At 55.8% G+C, this 14,399-nt stretch overlaps 5 protein-coding genes across 5 annotated transcripts; 4 read left to right on the forward strand and 1 right to left on the reverse strand.

The window, feature by feature from the left end:
* Positions 1-1,474: 1,474 nt before the first annotated feature.
* Positions 1,475-2,370, forward strand: DICSQDRAFT_58336 (NAD(P)-binding protein; the record flags this gene model as incomplete). The annotated part of the gene is made up of 5 exons (XM_007364849.1): positions 1,475-1,537; positions 1,603-1,737; positions 1,802-1,908; positions 1,957-1,996; positions 2,056-2,370. The coding sequence occupies 5 exons, from the start codon at positions 1,475-1,477 to the stop codon at positions 2,368-2,370; spliced, it is 660 nt and encodes a 219-aa protein (XP_007364911.1).
* A 772-nt stretch (positions 2,371-3,142) lies between these two features.
* On the reverse strand, positions 3,143-6,332 carry DICSQDRAFT_154611 (uncharacterized protein). Its single transcript, XM_007364850.1, has 3 exons — positions 5,287-6,332; positions 3,402-5,234; positions 3,143-3,340 (listed from the first exon to the last, which is right to left on the reverse strand). The coding sequence occupies exons 1-3, from the start codon at positions 6,157-6,159 to the stop codon at positions 3,248-3,250; spliced, it is 2,799 nt and encodes a 932-aa protein (XP_007364912.1). The 5' UTR covers positions 6,160-6,332; the 3' UTR covers positions 3,143-3,247.
* Positions 6,333-7,057: 725 nt separating this feature from the next.
* DICSQDRAFT_146480 (uncharacterized protein) lies at positions 7,058-8,777 on the forward strand (the record flags this gene model as incomplete). The annotated part of the gene is made up of 6 exons (XM_007364851.1): positions 7,058-7,102; positions 7,167-7,253; positions 7,312-7,832; positions 7,892-8,106; positions 8,190-8,449; positions 8,502-8,777. 6 exons carry the CDS (start codon positions 7,058-7,060, stop codon positions 8,775-8,777), a joined length of 1,404 nt encoding a protein of 467 aa, XP_007364913.1.
* Positions 8,778-9,010: 233 nt separating this feature from the next.
* DICSQDRAFT_135794 (uncharacterized protein) lies at positions 9,011-10,722 on the forward strand. The gene is made up of 4 exons (XM_007364852.1): positions 9,011-9,114; positions 9,175-9,256; positions 9,330-9,443; positions 9,506-10,722. The coding sequence occupies exons 2-4, from the start codon at positions 9,237-9,239 to the stop codon at positions 10,551-10,553; spliced, it is 1,182 nt and encodes a 393-aa protein (XP_007364914.1). The 5' UTR covers positions 9,011-9,114; positions 9,175-9,236; the 3' UTR covers positions 10,554-10,722.
* A 1,056-nt stretch (positions 10,723-11,778) lies between these two features.
* On the forward strand, positions 11,779-12,928 carry DICSQDRAFT_180088 (uncharacterized protein; the record flags this gene model as incomplete). Its single annotated transcript, XM_007364853.1, has 4 exons — positions 11,779-12,550; positions 12,609-12,695; positions 12,763-12,848; positions 12,909-12,928. Exons 1-4 carry the CDS (start codon positions 11,811-11,813, stop codon positions 12,926-12,928), a joined length of 933 nt encoding a protein of 310 aa, XP_007364915.1. The 5' UTR covers positions 11,779-11,810.
* Positions 12,929-14,399: the final 1,471 nt, after the last annotated feature.

Consider the following 14,399-nt stretch of genomic DNA (forward strand, 5'->3'; position numbering starts at 1 on the left):
CACTTACTTTCGACTTATATTAGTACTAATCTTTCCAAGCAGAGGCATAGATACACCATACTTTCTAATGTTGTAGAATCTCCCATATGAGCAGAATCATGCGCAAGAATTTGGAGGTACTCTGACCAATTCTCAGTACCCAAGAATAGCAAATGTTCTGCTCATGCTCACTGAGCATGCTGGTATTTGTTGAGCCTAGTTTGGCTCAAGATAGAGATCATATTCCTATCACATGGTGCGCACACGTTCCTGACAATAACAGCAATATATACCTCAATTACGGTAGAGATATGTCTACTTATACTACTTACAGGACCAGGAGGAGAAGCGGTCAATGGGCGCCTAAACACGGGCGTTCGAATATTTTCCGCGACCACGAGTACAACGGAGTACCAAACACAATCGTCACTCGGGGTCGCACTAGTTGTCTTTGTTGTACGAAGGTAGGCGATACTACTACCAATTGCATGCTTCCGACTCTCTGCGATCCCGAATCACGCCTACTTATCAGGCGAGCTACACTCCGCGTCGTATCCGGGTCCGACACCGCCGACGGTGAGCAATCTACTATCTCGTACGGACCGGTCTAGACGTCTTCTGCGGGTCGCCCCTTAAGTATGCCCCCTGGCCCCCTCGTCGTCGTTGCAGCCCTATAGCGCTTCGTCTGTCTCGTGCCTGCTCAGCGTGGATATCTATGCAATAAAACAGCGCTTGGAGCAGACAACACAGCCTCAAGTCATTTCTCAGTCCATACAGCACGCTGCACTTCAATCCATCTTCGTAGTCGAGCTAAAGCGATGGCTGAGGCTCCCAAACTCCTTACGCCCTACTTACCTATATTCCACCTGCCTAGATGTAATCGATCCCAACATCTCTACGATCCTAGGAGCCTGGAACAGCTCCATTCTCAAGCCGAATGACAAATGGCTCCGCTGCGTTGCGCTCCGTCCAGACATCCCTAACTTTCGCGCGAAGCTCCCCATCGAGCTTTAGCTCTGGACGTCGATTATCTGTTCCAGGTACACAATCGTTTGCAAGTGGCGACGAATGCTTCATAGACTGATACCAACGGTGGCGCCTGGCCCGTTCGCGTCCTCAGTATCAACAATCAACACTTTTAGACAGAACACTTACTAGACAGCCAGGCGGTTTGATGTAGAGCAGAGCGAAGCGACGCGCGGTCGACCCACGTTATGGCCGACGCCGCTGCCATATCGAAGGACCTCAAAGCACGTCGGGGCGGACGAGATACGGGCGGCTAGTCTGCCCCGGTCGGGGATTACAATATTAATCGCAAGTCACCAAAGTCGGCTGACCACGACAGACAGTGGGACCTTCCTTTATGCGCAGCTGCCGTCATTGCGTGTGCGGGTGGCACAGACGACTTCTGCGGATTATATGAAGCTATAAATGTTTGCCTAGCAAGCGACCTGGGACTATAACCCAGCATCTTCCTTTGCTATCCCAAGTCACCATGCCATCATACCTTGTAGCTGGTGCTTCTCGCGGGATCGGTCTCGAGTATGTCCTCCAGCTTGTAAGCACGATTTCTACTGGGCTCAAACCTGTCAACCTGTAGCTGATGCATTTCGCACTTACTAGGCCAAACGGGCCGATGCCGTGGTCATCGCTCTCGTCCGCAACCCGACCAAATCGACCCATCTTACTTCTGCCATTGCAGATCTCAAGAACGTCCATGTAGTGGCAGGTGACGTGACCGACTATCGCACGCTAGAGGTCAGGTTGACATCCACAATCTTCTGCCATGCCGTTTTTCGCTCATGCTGCATGTCTTGTACAGCTTGCCTCAAAGCAGGTGGGAGAAATCACCGGCGGGAAGCTAGACTACTTGATCCACAATGCTGCCAACTTGGACATGTCCACTTTTTTCAAAGGATTCGACGACTAGTGCGTACTCTTCTTGATCGATGGCAGCTAATCTCATACTTGGCGCAGCACTGATGTGGAGCAACTTGACTCCGATTTCATCGATGCGGTACGGCTGGTCTGTGGTGTTCAGTTAGTACGGGTCTAACTTCGAGCTTCGCTTGGTAGTTCAAGGTCAACAGTCTTGGTCCTGTACACAGCATCAGGGCGTTCCTACCCCTCCTCCGCGCATCCTCTACCAAGAAGATTGTCGTCATTGGCACAGCAGGCGCTCTCCCCGAGTTCGCTCGGTTTATCGGTGTCTCTGGCACAGCGGCGTACACTATGACGAAGGCGGCGGGCCTCCTCGCGACCACGAAGTATGCGGTCCAGCTCAAGGGCGAGGGCTTTGTCGTCGTCAGTCTCAATCCAGGGCTAGTAAACACGTTGGCCACTGCCGTCAATGACAGTGCGTTGCTTCGAGTCGATAGCGATTTCTGTTGAGCGTGAGCTGATGTGTTCTCTTAGGCGCTGCGACAGCAGCAGCCATTGAAGGCATTGAAACCTTTCAACGCAAAGCGAACTCGTCTGGCTACGCCATCAAGACGCTGACGCCCGAGGAATCGGTTGTAGCTCAGCTGAAGGTCATTGATGCGCTTACGCCTTCCGACAATGGCTTGTTCCTTGACTACACGGGCGGAGAGGTGAAAATAACTACTTGAGGGCCCCTTTTGTACGAGTATATTCGCACCATCGAACAATGCCGCCAGGACATTGCTCCCGTTATTCCGCATGAAGGTGAACTGGCGCCTCGACGAGGAGCTAGACCTCGGACTGCACGAGCCTGCGTGGGGACTGAAATTCTGGGCTGGCTTCTACCAGGTGCGCTGTACTGCACATATGTTTCCAAGTCGCGACGCATGAAAGTCTACGTAGGTCGTTAGGCAGGGTGATTATTACTTGTCGTCCGATATCGAGCGCTGTCTCGCGGTTAAGGGTAGTGCAAACGTAAATTGCGACAGTGCCCAATACAACTGGGTGTTCATGAGCACTATACAATGACGAGGGATGTCTTCGTGCATAAGCCTGCAGCTTAGCCCTAAATTTATATCGACCAAACGCAGACAGGCGAACTCCTTATATATACGATAGGCGCCACCTATACGTCGACTCCAGTGTACGCACCTCACCTTGTTTGGGTTGACGAATAGCGGTACTTGGTATAGCCTGACTTAGCCCTGAACACACTGAATAGCATGCATGATGTCCTGAAACAGACGACCAAACAGAGTCTCTACATGTCCTAGCTGTGCAGCCCCATTCACCATTTTGTCAAGTACAGAAGAGTAGCATCCTAATAATCCATAAATACCCAACACGTTCATGGCTTGAACGCATTCCAAGCCTCGTTCAGTGTTCCGAACACCCCATTGGCGATCATCCGCTGCTCCAGTGTCGTGTTCCTTACATTGAGCTACAGCCGACCGTCAATCAGCATCTCACTAGATGCTGTCAGGCAGAAGAATCTGACGCACCTTGTCTGGATGCAGCTTTGCGATCGCCTTCGTATATCGAATCTTCACCTGGCTCGGGCTCACCAGCTCGTGGATCCCGACCTTCTGCCACCCAAGTTCCGGCCAGAGCACCGTGTCGAGGCTGGCGATCAGCGCGCGGATGTTGTTCTCCTTGCCCGCCTTCCAAGCGCCCAGCTTCGCGTCCACGACGTCCTTGAGCTCGTACTTCTGCTGGTCCTCCGCCTCCGCTGCCCGATTCTGTGCCTGCACCCTGTTCAGCGCCTCTGACGGCGGCGTCGGTACCCTCCCCTTTGGCCTCGGGGCTTGCTTCGTAACAGCGGGCTTCGGTCTGGGCGGGGCGGTGGCAGTCGACGCCCCAGTATCGACATCAGTATTGATCATGCGACGACACCTCCCGATGCCCGTGACGGCCTCCGCCCTCGCGCGCCCCGCAAAGTCCGACCCGGCGACAAACTCCCAATCCGCCTTAGCGAGATCCCACTTCTCCTTGCCCTCGTACGCCTCCGCGCGCCGTCTGTAAGCCTTGACGAGCCCGTCGGCGAGGTCGACGCCCGCGCCCTCGTCCTCGCGTGTGACCTTCGCCTCGCGCGCGGGGTGGTACCCTTCCCCGATGAGCGAGATGACGGCGGTGCAATCTTCGATCGCCCCGGAGGCATCCCCAGTCTTGAGCCGAGTGAGCGCGCGGTTATTGAAGAGGGGAACGAGGAGGAGGTGATTCGCGGGGAGGGCGGTGATCGCGGCAGTGTAGAATGCCTCAGCTTCGCCGTATTGGCCTAGCTTGAACTTCTCTGTGCCCAGGGCCTTCTGCTGAGCTGAGGCGGAGATGGCAGACGCCGACGCGGAGACACAAGTGCGCTGAGTGAGCGTAACTGGGGAAGGGGCGCGGGGTGGAGTAGGCCTTGACGGAGCAGCAGCAGGAGAAGGGGCCGAGGATGAAGCTCCGGACTGCGCGCGCGAGGGAGTCTTGCGGCGGAACGGCGAGACGTAGACGGACGGCGCATCGTCTGCGAAGAGACTGGCTGTCTTGAAGCGCGACGCAGGGCTCTCCGCGGGCTGCTGTGGAGGCTCCTTGGCGCGTGGCGGGGGCTGCCTCCGTTGTGGAAGGCTAGGCTGAGACGCCTCTTCGTCGTCGAAGTCTTCGAACCGACCAGCACTTCCTCCCTTGACATCCTCTGGCACATGCCCGTCGTCAGGCGCGTCCTGCATCCACTTCGGCCTGGCCTTGTTGCGTGAGCTGTCCGCAGATCCCTGCCGCGAGGATCCTGCTCCGGCGGCAGCGGCAGCAGCAGCTCGTTCCTCGTACACACGCTGAACACGTTCCTTGCCTTCCTTCCAGAACGCGTTCGCGCGCGAGAACATACTCAGCCCAATCTCGCTCGCTTGCGCAATGAACTTGTCCGCCTGCTCCTGCAAGTTTCTTTGGCTGTCCGACGAAGGCGAAGTCCCGTTCTGTTCCACGCGCTCTCTTGCAGGCCGCTGCTGCTGCTGCTGTGGGGGACGAGCGGCAGGGCGACGCTGGGGCTGACGGAGGCCATCGTCTTCCCCGTCTGAACCGTAGTACCGCTCGTGCCCCGGTTCGCGCTGTGCTCTCCGTCGGCGCTCTTCCTGCTGTTCGGGTGCGGGAGAGGAGGCGGCCCCGTTCGCGAGGAGGTTCTCAATGGCGGCCTGGACGTCAAGGCCGGTGTCGGTAGCTGCGAGCGCAATGCGAGCTTGTTGCACGGAGAAGCCCATCTCGACGATCTGACCGAGCAGATGCGGAGGCGGGGATACAGCGCGCGATCGCTGCCCGGACTGCGGAGGCTGAGGAGACGGGGTATTACGCTCAGAGCGCCGCTGCTGACGGACTTGAGTGTCATCCAGGACACGAGATGAGCGTGACACGTACCACCTGCAACTGTTCTACAGGCTTGCCTAAGTCACCGAGAATGTCATCCTCGTCACCTGAGTGGTTGCCCAAGAGCCCGTCCTCCCTGTTTCCGAAGTCGAAGTCGCCAAGCGGATCGCCCTGCGAAGTGCTTTGGGTAACCGAAGGGCCTGCGGGAGGGCTTGACTCGAATTCATCCCAATCGAGCAGGCTTTGAGCGGTAGAAGTGGTGGTGCTCGGCTTCGGCTTCGACGTAGGGGCGGCGGGGGGTTTCGCGGCAAGCCCACTGAGCCAGTCGTCGTCTTCAGCAGGAAACTTCTGCGAAGAGGACGGCACACTGGAGAAGGAGCCGAATCCGAGGTCGTCTAAGGGATCGTGCGATGGCGTCGCGGGCTTGGAAGATGGAGTAATCGAAGAGCTGCCTCCCAATGCATCGAGACCAGCCCAAGCATTGGAGGCATGAGCATTGTGTACTGAAGGCTTAGTGTGCGCTGCGCGAGCCTGTTTCTCTTGCGCCGCGAGAGCAGCCCGTTGAGCAATCGTGAGGTTCGCGCCATTCGAGGAAGGCCCGGAAGAGAGTGATCCCGAGAGCAGTCCACTGAACACATCTCCGCCTCCCATTCCGCTGGTGTTGAATCCAGTGCTGTTTGCCTTCTGGACAGGCCGCGCAGAAGCGCTACCTCCGAGCGAGGTTGGCTGGGACGGGTTGGAGGTGCGAGCATTGACTGATGACGACGAACCTGCGGCTGCGAGCATAGAGAAGACGTCGTTTTGCGGCTTGCGCTGCGCGGTTGACATAGGTGCTGCCGCGGCCATCGCACCTAGTTTCCGAGGGAGTTCAGCAGGCTTGGATGCCCCCGTCGAGCTCCAGAGATCGGCAAATGCGTCTGACATGGCGTGAGCAGCTGCGATCGGTGGTAGACCAGCTAGCGACCTCTGTGAAGAACACCAAAGAGAGTCAATAGAGAGCAGTATGCCGTGATATGTGGTGAGATAGAAGCCGGGGATGCACAGGAGAAAAGAAGCAGATGCTGCGCGAGTATGTACTGGAGTTCACATCGACCGAGAACTTGTGCCCAAGTGCCGACCTGTCGCCAGTGCGTCTCGAGAAATGATATGCACAGGCGTAGTTCCCGATCTGGGTCTGGGCCGTCGGTCGGGCGCTCCGAACGAGGCGCGGGACAGGCCGGGAACTTGTTCGGCGCTTGAGGTATTGGTCCGACGCGGTCACGGCTCCACAGCGTGCTCTACCGCGGATGCTCTCCCGACGCCTCTCTCACTCAGTCTCGCAACATCTTGACAGCTTCAAATGTTCTCGTAGAGCTTACTTGACTCCGCCCAAATACACTGCCAAAAATGCGGGGGGCCCTCCCAAGAAACCGACGGACCCGGCCGAGAAATCAGCGGTTGTACTCAAGGAAGTAGCTGACCAGGCCAATGCGGCGGGCCCAATCAAACCAGCTGAGTCAAGTGGATGGGTGAATGGACTGGTCAAAGTGAAGGTGGACCCAATCAAAACGGTAGAACCGGTCAAATTAGCGGCCAAACCATACTATGTAACAACGCCAATATTCTATCCTAATGCTGGTACGCGTAGCTCCTTTGGTGTGTGCCAGGAAGATTATCATCTCGATCACATACAGCTCCCCATATCGGTCATCTACACAGTCTAGTTATTGCTGACATCTATGCGCGGCATGCCAGGCTTGTAAATCCCGACAGACCAGTATACTTCGTCACAGGAACGGATGAGCATGGGCTCAAAATCCAGAAGGCCGCTCAGGAGAAGGGGATGGACCCTCAGGAATTCGTTGACGAGCTGAGCGTACACTTCCGCGTGTGTCTTGCGTCCGTTTCATCGCTTGAATTCGCGAATGCTGAAGTTGCGGCCACCAAGGTAGAACCTCACGAAGAAGGCTAACATCAGCAACACGCATTTCACTCGCACCACATCAAAGCAGCATATTGACGCAGTCCAGCATCTATGGGTATGTTCCTCCCTATTACTCATGTGCGCACGTAGGCCGACCAGCACGCGTTCCATAGAAAGAGCTGGAGGCGAAGGGCTACATCTACAAGGGCCGTCACGAAGGCTGGTACTCCGTCTCCGACGAGACGTTCATCCCAGAAAAGCAAATTGAAGGGAGCCACCGGACACAGAAAGACGGCGCCGTTGAACACACGGATGAGCGCATCTTCTGGTACTCGGAGGAGAACTACATGTTCCGCCTTTCCGCCTTCCCGGACCATATATACGAGTATTACGCCGCGCGCGGGGCAGATGCGATCCATCCACACACCCAGGCCTCGGACGTTCACCTCATGTTGAAGGGCATGATGCATACCCGCCGCCCGTCGTTTGATGACTTGTCTATATCGCGTCCGCGGTCCCGACTCTCGTGGGGTATCCCCGTACCCGGCGACCCGGAGCAGACGATTTACGTCTGGATCGATGCTCTCGCCGCCTACTTGACCTCTGTGGGCTACCCGTGGTCGTCAACGGGTGGCGACGGAACTGCTGCGGGTTGGCCTCCCGACTTGCAAGTCATCGGGAAGGACATCATCCGGTACGTCTCTTAGATATCACAGATCGAACTCACGCTGTTGACGCTTTCCTGGCTTCCAGCTTCCACACGCTGTACTTCCCAGCGATGCTACAAGCCCTCGGGCTACCCCTCCCGGTCCAGCTGCTGTCGCACGCGCACTGGACGGTCGAACGTGCCAAGATGTCCAAGTCGGTGGGTAACGTCGCAGACCCCATCAAGGCCATCGATGACTTCGGCATCGACCTCGTCCGGTACTACCTTGCACGCGTCGGCGGCCGCTTCCAAGATGACGTCGGTATGTTCCCCCCGCCTATCTTCCTGTGTTGCTTGTGTTGCGCTTTGTACATGCCATGGACTGATGAATGTGGGCTGCGGTAGACTGGTCGCAAAAGCAGCTCCAGAAGCACAGCAGGGAGATCATCTCGCTTCTCGGGAACCTTTTCATGCGCGCGACGTCCGACAAATTGATGGGGAAGGTCTCGACGGTCAAACCGCGCGAGCTGTCGCTCGTCTCCGAGTCGCAGGGGTCCGAGGCGTTGCTGCAGTCTTTAAAGACTCTCGCGCCCAAGTTTGACGTCCACCTCCGCGAATTCGAGCTCGCGACCGCCGTCGAGGCGGTCGTTGCTGCGTTGTCAGAGGTATATGCTCTTCTTCCTGGACCTTGCGCTACCATACTAACTCGTTGGTTAGGCGAATGCGCTTATGACACAAGCAGCCCCCTGGGCGAGGGAGACATCGCCCTCCGTCGCGGCCGACATCCAAGCGCTCGTCTTCGAGACCCTCCGCCAATCCGGGATTCTCCTCCAGCCGATCATGCCTGACACGGCCACGCTCCTCTTGGATTCGCTCGGGGTTCCTAAGGATCAACGCACGATCGCAGACGCCGTGTTTGGGAGGAGCGGAGTGGGAGAGGTGCGACCCGGGGTGAGGTTGTTCGATATGGGGTCGTTGAAGTTGAGAGCGTGATGGAGAATAATACGCGCTTTGGTCCTCTGTGCCCTGTGGTAGCGAAATGTTGCTGGTTAATTGTTCTACGTCATAGGTATGGCCGACGCCTATGAGTGTGAGTCAGAGTCATTTCTTCATTGTTCTCCTAATCGGGGACTGCGGCTAAGCGGATGGGCCACCCGTTATAAATCTGCGCGTTTACGTGGTCGCGAACTTGAACCTCGACCTGTACCACCGCTATCTCTCCACTACTTATCCCTCGTCTGCGTCGCACAGGGCGAAGGTCACCATTTGGACATCGTGCAGAGTATCGTGACCAGTCCGGTATAGTAGTCCCCGGCGCATTTATTGATAAGTTCGCACACCGTTCTGCCCTGCGTTCACTAACGGCGGCATTGACTGACAACATTTGCAGAGCAGTCAACAAGTCACGACATCCTCGGGGGCATTGCTTGAAATCTCAAGTTCCGAGTCAAAATGGGTCAAAATTGGTATATGTATGTATTTACTATCAATGTCACTATGCGCCACAAATTCAAGTCTATGTCCCTCACGGTTGAAATGTTTCAGAGTCAATGTTGACCGCCGAGAGACGGGACTCGGAGGCGGGGCCAAGCTGGGCGAATTCTTCTTTGATGACATGAGGGATCTCTACGACTCTCTCCGCTATCCCTATCTGCCCAAGTACGTTGCCCATCAGTCGATCAACCACGAATTGCTTTGGTTGGACTAAATGTGTGAAATAGGGACGTTGACAAGTGGCTGTCGCGTGGTTCTTTCGCTCTGCAGCCTGGACCCCTGGGCAAATTGTCGAGGGAATTGCTGGACACAATATTCGAGGCGCTGCTTGAAGTTACTGAAGATGACGAGTCGCCGCCACTATTCCACCTAGTCTTGCTCTCAGTCACGTGCAAAATGCTGCTCTCCGTCGGCAAGAGTCACATCCTGCGCCAGCTCATCTCCATACATGCCCGGGCTGCCAACTGCCGCCTGGTCTGCATCGGAGAATATGCCGACGGGGAAGAACAAGCGCCGCCCGGCATGCTCACCGCCGCGGAAAGCGAGGAAATTGCGACTACTCCACAGGAGTGGGAAGAAGACGACGGCGAGGACGGACCCGACGCTGCGACCAGGGAATCGCGCACTTTTGCTGTCTTCGCCATCAATGGATATGATCAGGTTACAGAACTCCTCGGGGAGTTCAATCAGTTCCACACGCACCTTTCTTGCGAAATAAGCACTGCACATTGGGAATTGAAGGCGGCCCCGGACCCACAGCGTACTCTCGAGCTCAAGATGATCTGGAAACTCGTCGGGCTCGACACCTACAGACCCATCTACCCAGGCGGGCCGAACATCCTCTGCAACCTCTCCAAGAGTGAGTTCGTCCGCGAGGACACGCTGGTCAAGTTGATGCGTGGCTGGCATCGCGTCACACTTGCGCATGCTTTGCTATCTCGAATTTGCTGGTCGACGGAACCGGGCATCTCGATGATGTGTGGGGAGAAGTACCGTGACAGCCTTGTCCAGGGGCCATGGGCTGGAGACAGGTTCCGCATAGTCAGCGCTGACAGCATGCCGGCGCCGAAGGTGGGGACGGACTGGAAGGACGTGACGAAGGATGTGAACAGGCTGTTGCGTCACCTCTGGAGACATGAGATGGAGGACGACACTGTCCACTCCGATGATGACGAGGAGAACAAAGAGGGTAACGAGGAGAGCGGAGAGGATGGTGAGGAGAGCAGGCAGGAGGGCGAGGAGAGTGGAGAGGAGGGCGGAGAGGGAGATTGCTAGAATTGGGCTATCTCAACCACTGAACCCACAGTACCTTAACTGCCTGCATCGAATAGCTTGCTCTCCAGGCTCACCTTGCATGACAATGTTCCATGATATGACAACGCTACATCAATATACAGTACCGCGTTGTCGTCCTGTTAGCTCGTTCTATTCATTCCACTGACGGCCGCAAGCCTGTGCACTGGTAGTCTCACACTCATCACGCTTACGTCATGGAAGTCACAGCTTAGCGATTGCATATATTGTACTTGTTGTACGTCCTCCTCGACGATGTAAGTATCCTATGCAGTGTCGCTGATCCTTCCCCTAGCGATCTCGTTCTCGGAAGTCAGTTCTAAGCGAATCTCGGACAAGGGTCCTTTCAGGTGACGTCGTTCGGAGCTCTTGATGGACCTCTGCCCACATCTGTACACGTGACCTCGTCCTCGGAGGTCTAACTTGGCTTTTTCCTTCTCAAAACATTCCTGTGAGGTTCTCACTGATATTGCTAGCAAAGATGGCATTGACGCATGTGTTATGCCAGCGTTCGCTGTGGCAGACCTCCGTCGAGATCCCTTTAGATGGGTCTACGCCGACTCGGAGCGCCGCGCAAACCCACCCGGGACTTCACGCTTCAGTCGCCGACCTCCCGCAAAGCACACCGCAAATCAGGTTTCAATTGAGCCCACGCTGGCTGATCACTATACAATGCAGTACTCTCGCAGGGTAATCTTTCTCGCAGTCACCTGCAGACTGCCGCTCCCCGTCGGCAAGAGCCGCATCCTGCGCCATACGATGCCCGTCTATGCGCAAGCTGCTAAGTGCCGTCTGACTTGAGGAGGGACGGGACGCAACTAGGATGCTCACGGCCGCTGGGCGGCGCGCGAAGCTACAGGAGATTGCGACCACATACCCCACATGAACGGCAGGAAAATAAAGTGACATCAAGCAACTATGACAGTGCAGCGAGGTATCCGGTCACGTTCGCGCTGTTGGATCCACCTCGCAGTCGGACACGCGTGTCCGGCACACCAGCATGCACCCTCAATCAGACAAGACACGGGGGCCAATTGCGCCTCTGTCTCGTTGAAAACGCCTGCAGAAGCTCGCCTGCAGCTCGCCTCGGAGTAACGCCTCGAGCTCACCGCCTGGTACTGAGCATCGCTCGCGAATATATACGTCCTCATCGACCTCTACCTCTTCCCTGTCGAAGAACACGGTCTCCATATTTTTTCACGCTTCCTTAGCTTGATCCACGAGATCATCCTTCCCACTATGTCCTCACCACCCAAGAGGTCCAATACCGCGGCGCCGTCTCCTCCGCGACCCTCTTCCCCGCCCCCGGGGAAGGGGTCGATGCGAGCACGCATGTCGACTGCCATGCGCCGCGCGTCGACTGGCCTCTCGATCACCCAGGCTCTCTCGCGGACTTCCTCCAAGTCCTCTTTGAAGGACTCTCTGAAGGTGTCTACAGACTCGACGCCGGCGCCGCCCTCAGTAGAAGATGCGCGACCAGGAGTCAGTCCCGTTGCAGAATCCCCTGCCCGCGAAGAAGCCGCAAACCTCGCTGAAGGCACCACAAGTATACTTCGTCCATCCCCGCTTGCAAACGTGGTCGTGACCGAGCCGACGCCGGAGCCGACTCCAGGACCAACTCCTGCTCTGGAGCTCAGCGTCACCGCTTCTCCGGAGCAAATACCTGGCGAACTTCCGCATCAAACGCCTGTGACCCCACTGGAGGCCTTCGGCTTCGGCGACTCCATCCTCCCTACCACTACGTCGAAGCCGACTAATGTCGAAAGTCCCCAGCTGCTTCCTCAGGATGCTCCCGCGATCGGCGAGCCTGTCTCCCTTCCCGAGCTTACTCCAGCAGTCCCTCTTCCTCCGCCCACGGTGGAGCCTGAGGAACCGATAGCCCTCGAGGACGGCCGCCAGGACTACTTCTCTTACGGCGATCCAGTTGTTGCTGCAACTTCTGCTCCCCCTCCGAAGAACGACGTCACCGGTGTCTCTCAGTACGTCAGAACCTGTCTTAATTAACCCGTGAACACCGCTCATGCTATTCATTCACAGGTCCAGCCGTCAGCAAGCAGCTGCGCCGTACAGCCTCGGTGAGGGTGACGATGCCTCTGTTGCAGAGACCCTCCGCTCGGATACGGAGTGAGACTTTCCTGTTCAGCCTTCTGCGAGCATACTGATCCAGTGCTTGTGTCGACGCCCTGTCCAGACCTGTCGTTGAGCCTCGTGCAGACATCCAAAATACCCCATTTTCGTTCCCTCTCCCCCCAAGAACCATGTCATTGGTCCAGCTCGGTAAGCCATCATTGTGAGGACCGATTTGAGTATCTCATTATCTCATGTCATGACTCCTAGGTCCAGCCGTCAGCCAGTGACCTCGTTGCATGGCCCTAACAGAGTGAGTCCTGTTGCAACATACTACCCCCCGCGACAATTTCCTGACGGGTGGAGCACCGTAAGCGTTATCAATTGCTCGGTGCCGACTAACGGTGTGCTGTCCCAGCCGATCCCAGAACCTATCCCACAATCAGCTCCTCCGGCAGCTATGACTAACATGAATCCTGGAGAACAGACCCGTACTGAGCTTTCGATTCAATCAAATGCTCCCTCCTTCCTTGGTGAAAAATCGTACGGAACCATTACAACACAGTACGGTCTATGACCTGTTATGACACGAACTACCATCGTGCTCATCAATGTTGCTGAAGCAGCCGATCACTTCCTTCTCAGGCAGGTCCTCACCAACCAGCATATCCTGTGGCGTCCAGTGGTTGTGCATCTCCCCTTAACGGATATTTCGTAGCCCCTGGCCAGTACGTCGACCTGCTACAATCCCATACAAACACCCAAACGCATCCTATATAGACATGACCTGCCAATAAGCAGCGGAATATCACGCGTTGACCAGGAGCAAAGCACTTTTGTGTCGACACCTGTGCCATCTTTATTCAAGTCAGTGACGTGGTATCGTCTCTTCTCCCCTATCCGATTATCTGATATTCATTTTGTAGTGAGCGCACACCTTTATTGCGGCCTCATGAAAGGATGGGCCGAGAAACTATCAGTATATACGTGTACATACGTCTATTGGTAAGACCTCCAGCAGTGAACTCTTGACTTCTGATCCTAATGAATCCCCGCAGGCCACTGCCGGCCTCAGCACCATTACTATGTTCTTGGCACTTTCACAATCACTTGACGTTCCTCGCATCACGGTCTATCTGACCATCGTTTTTGCAGGAACATGCTTGCTGTCTGCTCTCTTTGGTATCTACCAAGTATTGCAACCGCTACATCTACATTAGCACGAACATGTCTAGTTGATCAGTGATTGGCTGTTATTTGGATTTGAACACAAGGGACTGAGCGGGGCTTTCATTCAATGGAACGTACCTACTTACCAATGATATATTTTGTTCGCGCTCAGCGGGTTTGACTGCCTCTTGTGTCAAGGCTCTGACTCTGGCTTCCCACATGTTAAGCTGCTTGCATGTGGAAGTACGGCAGCTTCAAAGGGGTTTGGTCGAATTCTCATATATGCGTTCAAAGACAGCGCAACATGCCGTGATATCAGTGCGAGCGAGCGGTCACGGGCGGGATACTAACACGGCAGGCACTGGCCTAATTCTCGTGCGAAGAAAGGCGAGAGGAACTTCGGGACAGTCTTAGGTTCGCCCGGAAACATAACATCTATACCACATCACGCAACAAATTGACTTTCTCTACACCTTTCTGAGAATCAAACCCGAGAGAGAATTACACCTCTCCCGCACGCTCGCCCCATCAGAGAAAATGTCCGGGAAAGGTCAGCTTTCAGGAACTGAGCGCCAGAAAACCTTTGTGAAA

Source organism: Dichomitus squalens (assembly GCF_000275845.1).
Source record: "Dichomitus squalens LYAD-421 SS1 unplaced genomic scaffold DICSQscaffold_10, whole genome shotgun sequence".
Classification (NCBI taxonomy): Eukaryota; Fungi; Basidiomycota; class Agaricomycetes; order Polyporales; family Polyporaceae; genus Dichomitus; species Dichomitus squalens.

Coding starts and splice junctions, on each gene's coding strand:
- DICSQDRAFT_154611 (XM_007364850.1), bottom strand. CDS start 6,159: ATGTCAGACGCATTTGCCGATCTCTGGAGCTCGACGGGGGCATCCAAG. Junction 5,235..5,286: donor CTGTAGAACAGTTGCAGGTG/GTACGTGTCACG, acceptor GTCCGTCAGCAG/CGGCGCTCTGAGCGTAATAC. Junction 3,341..3,401: donor CAAAGCTGCATCCAGACAAG/GTGCGTCAGATT, acceptor GGTCGGCTGTAG/CTCAATGTAAGGAACACGAC.
- DICSQDRAFT_135794 (XM_007364852.1), top strand. CDS start 9,237: ATGGGTCAAAATTGGTATAT. Junction 9,257..9,329: donor ATGGGTCAAAATTGGTATAT/GTATGTATTTAC, acceptor GAAATGTTTCAG/AGTCAATGTTGACCGCCGAG. Junction 9,444..9,505: donor CGCTATCCCTATCTGCCCAA/GTACGTTGCCCA, acceptor TGTGTGAAATAG/GGACGTTGACAAGTGGCTGT.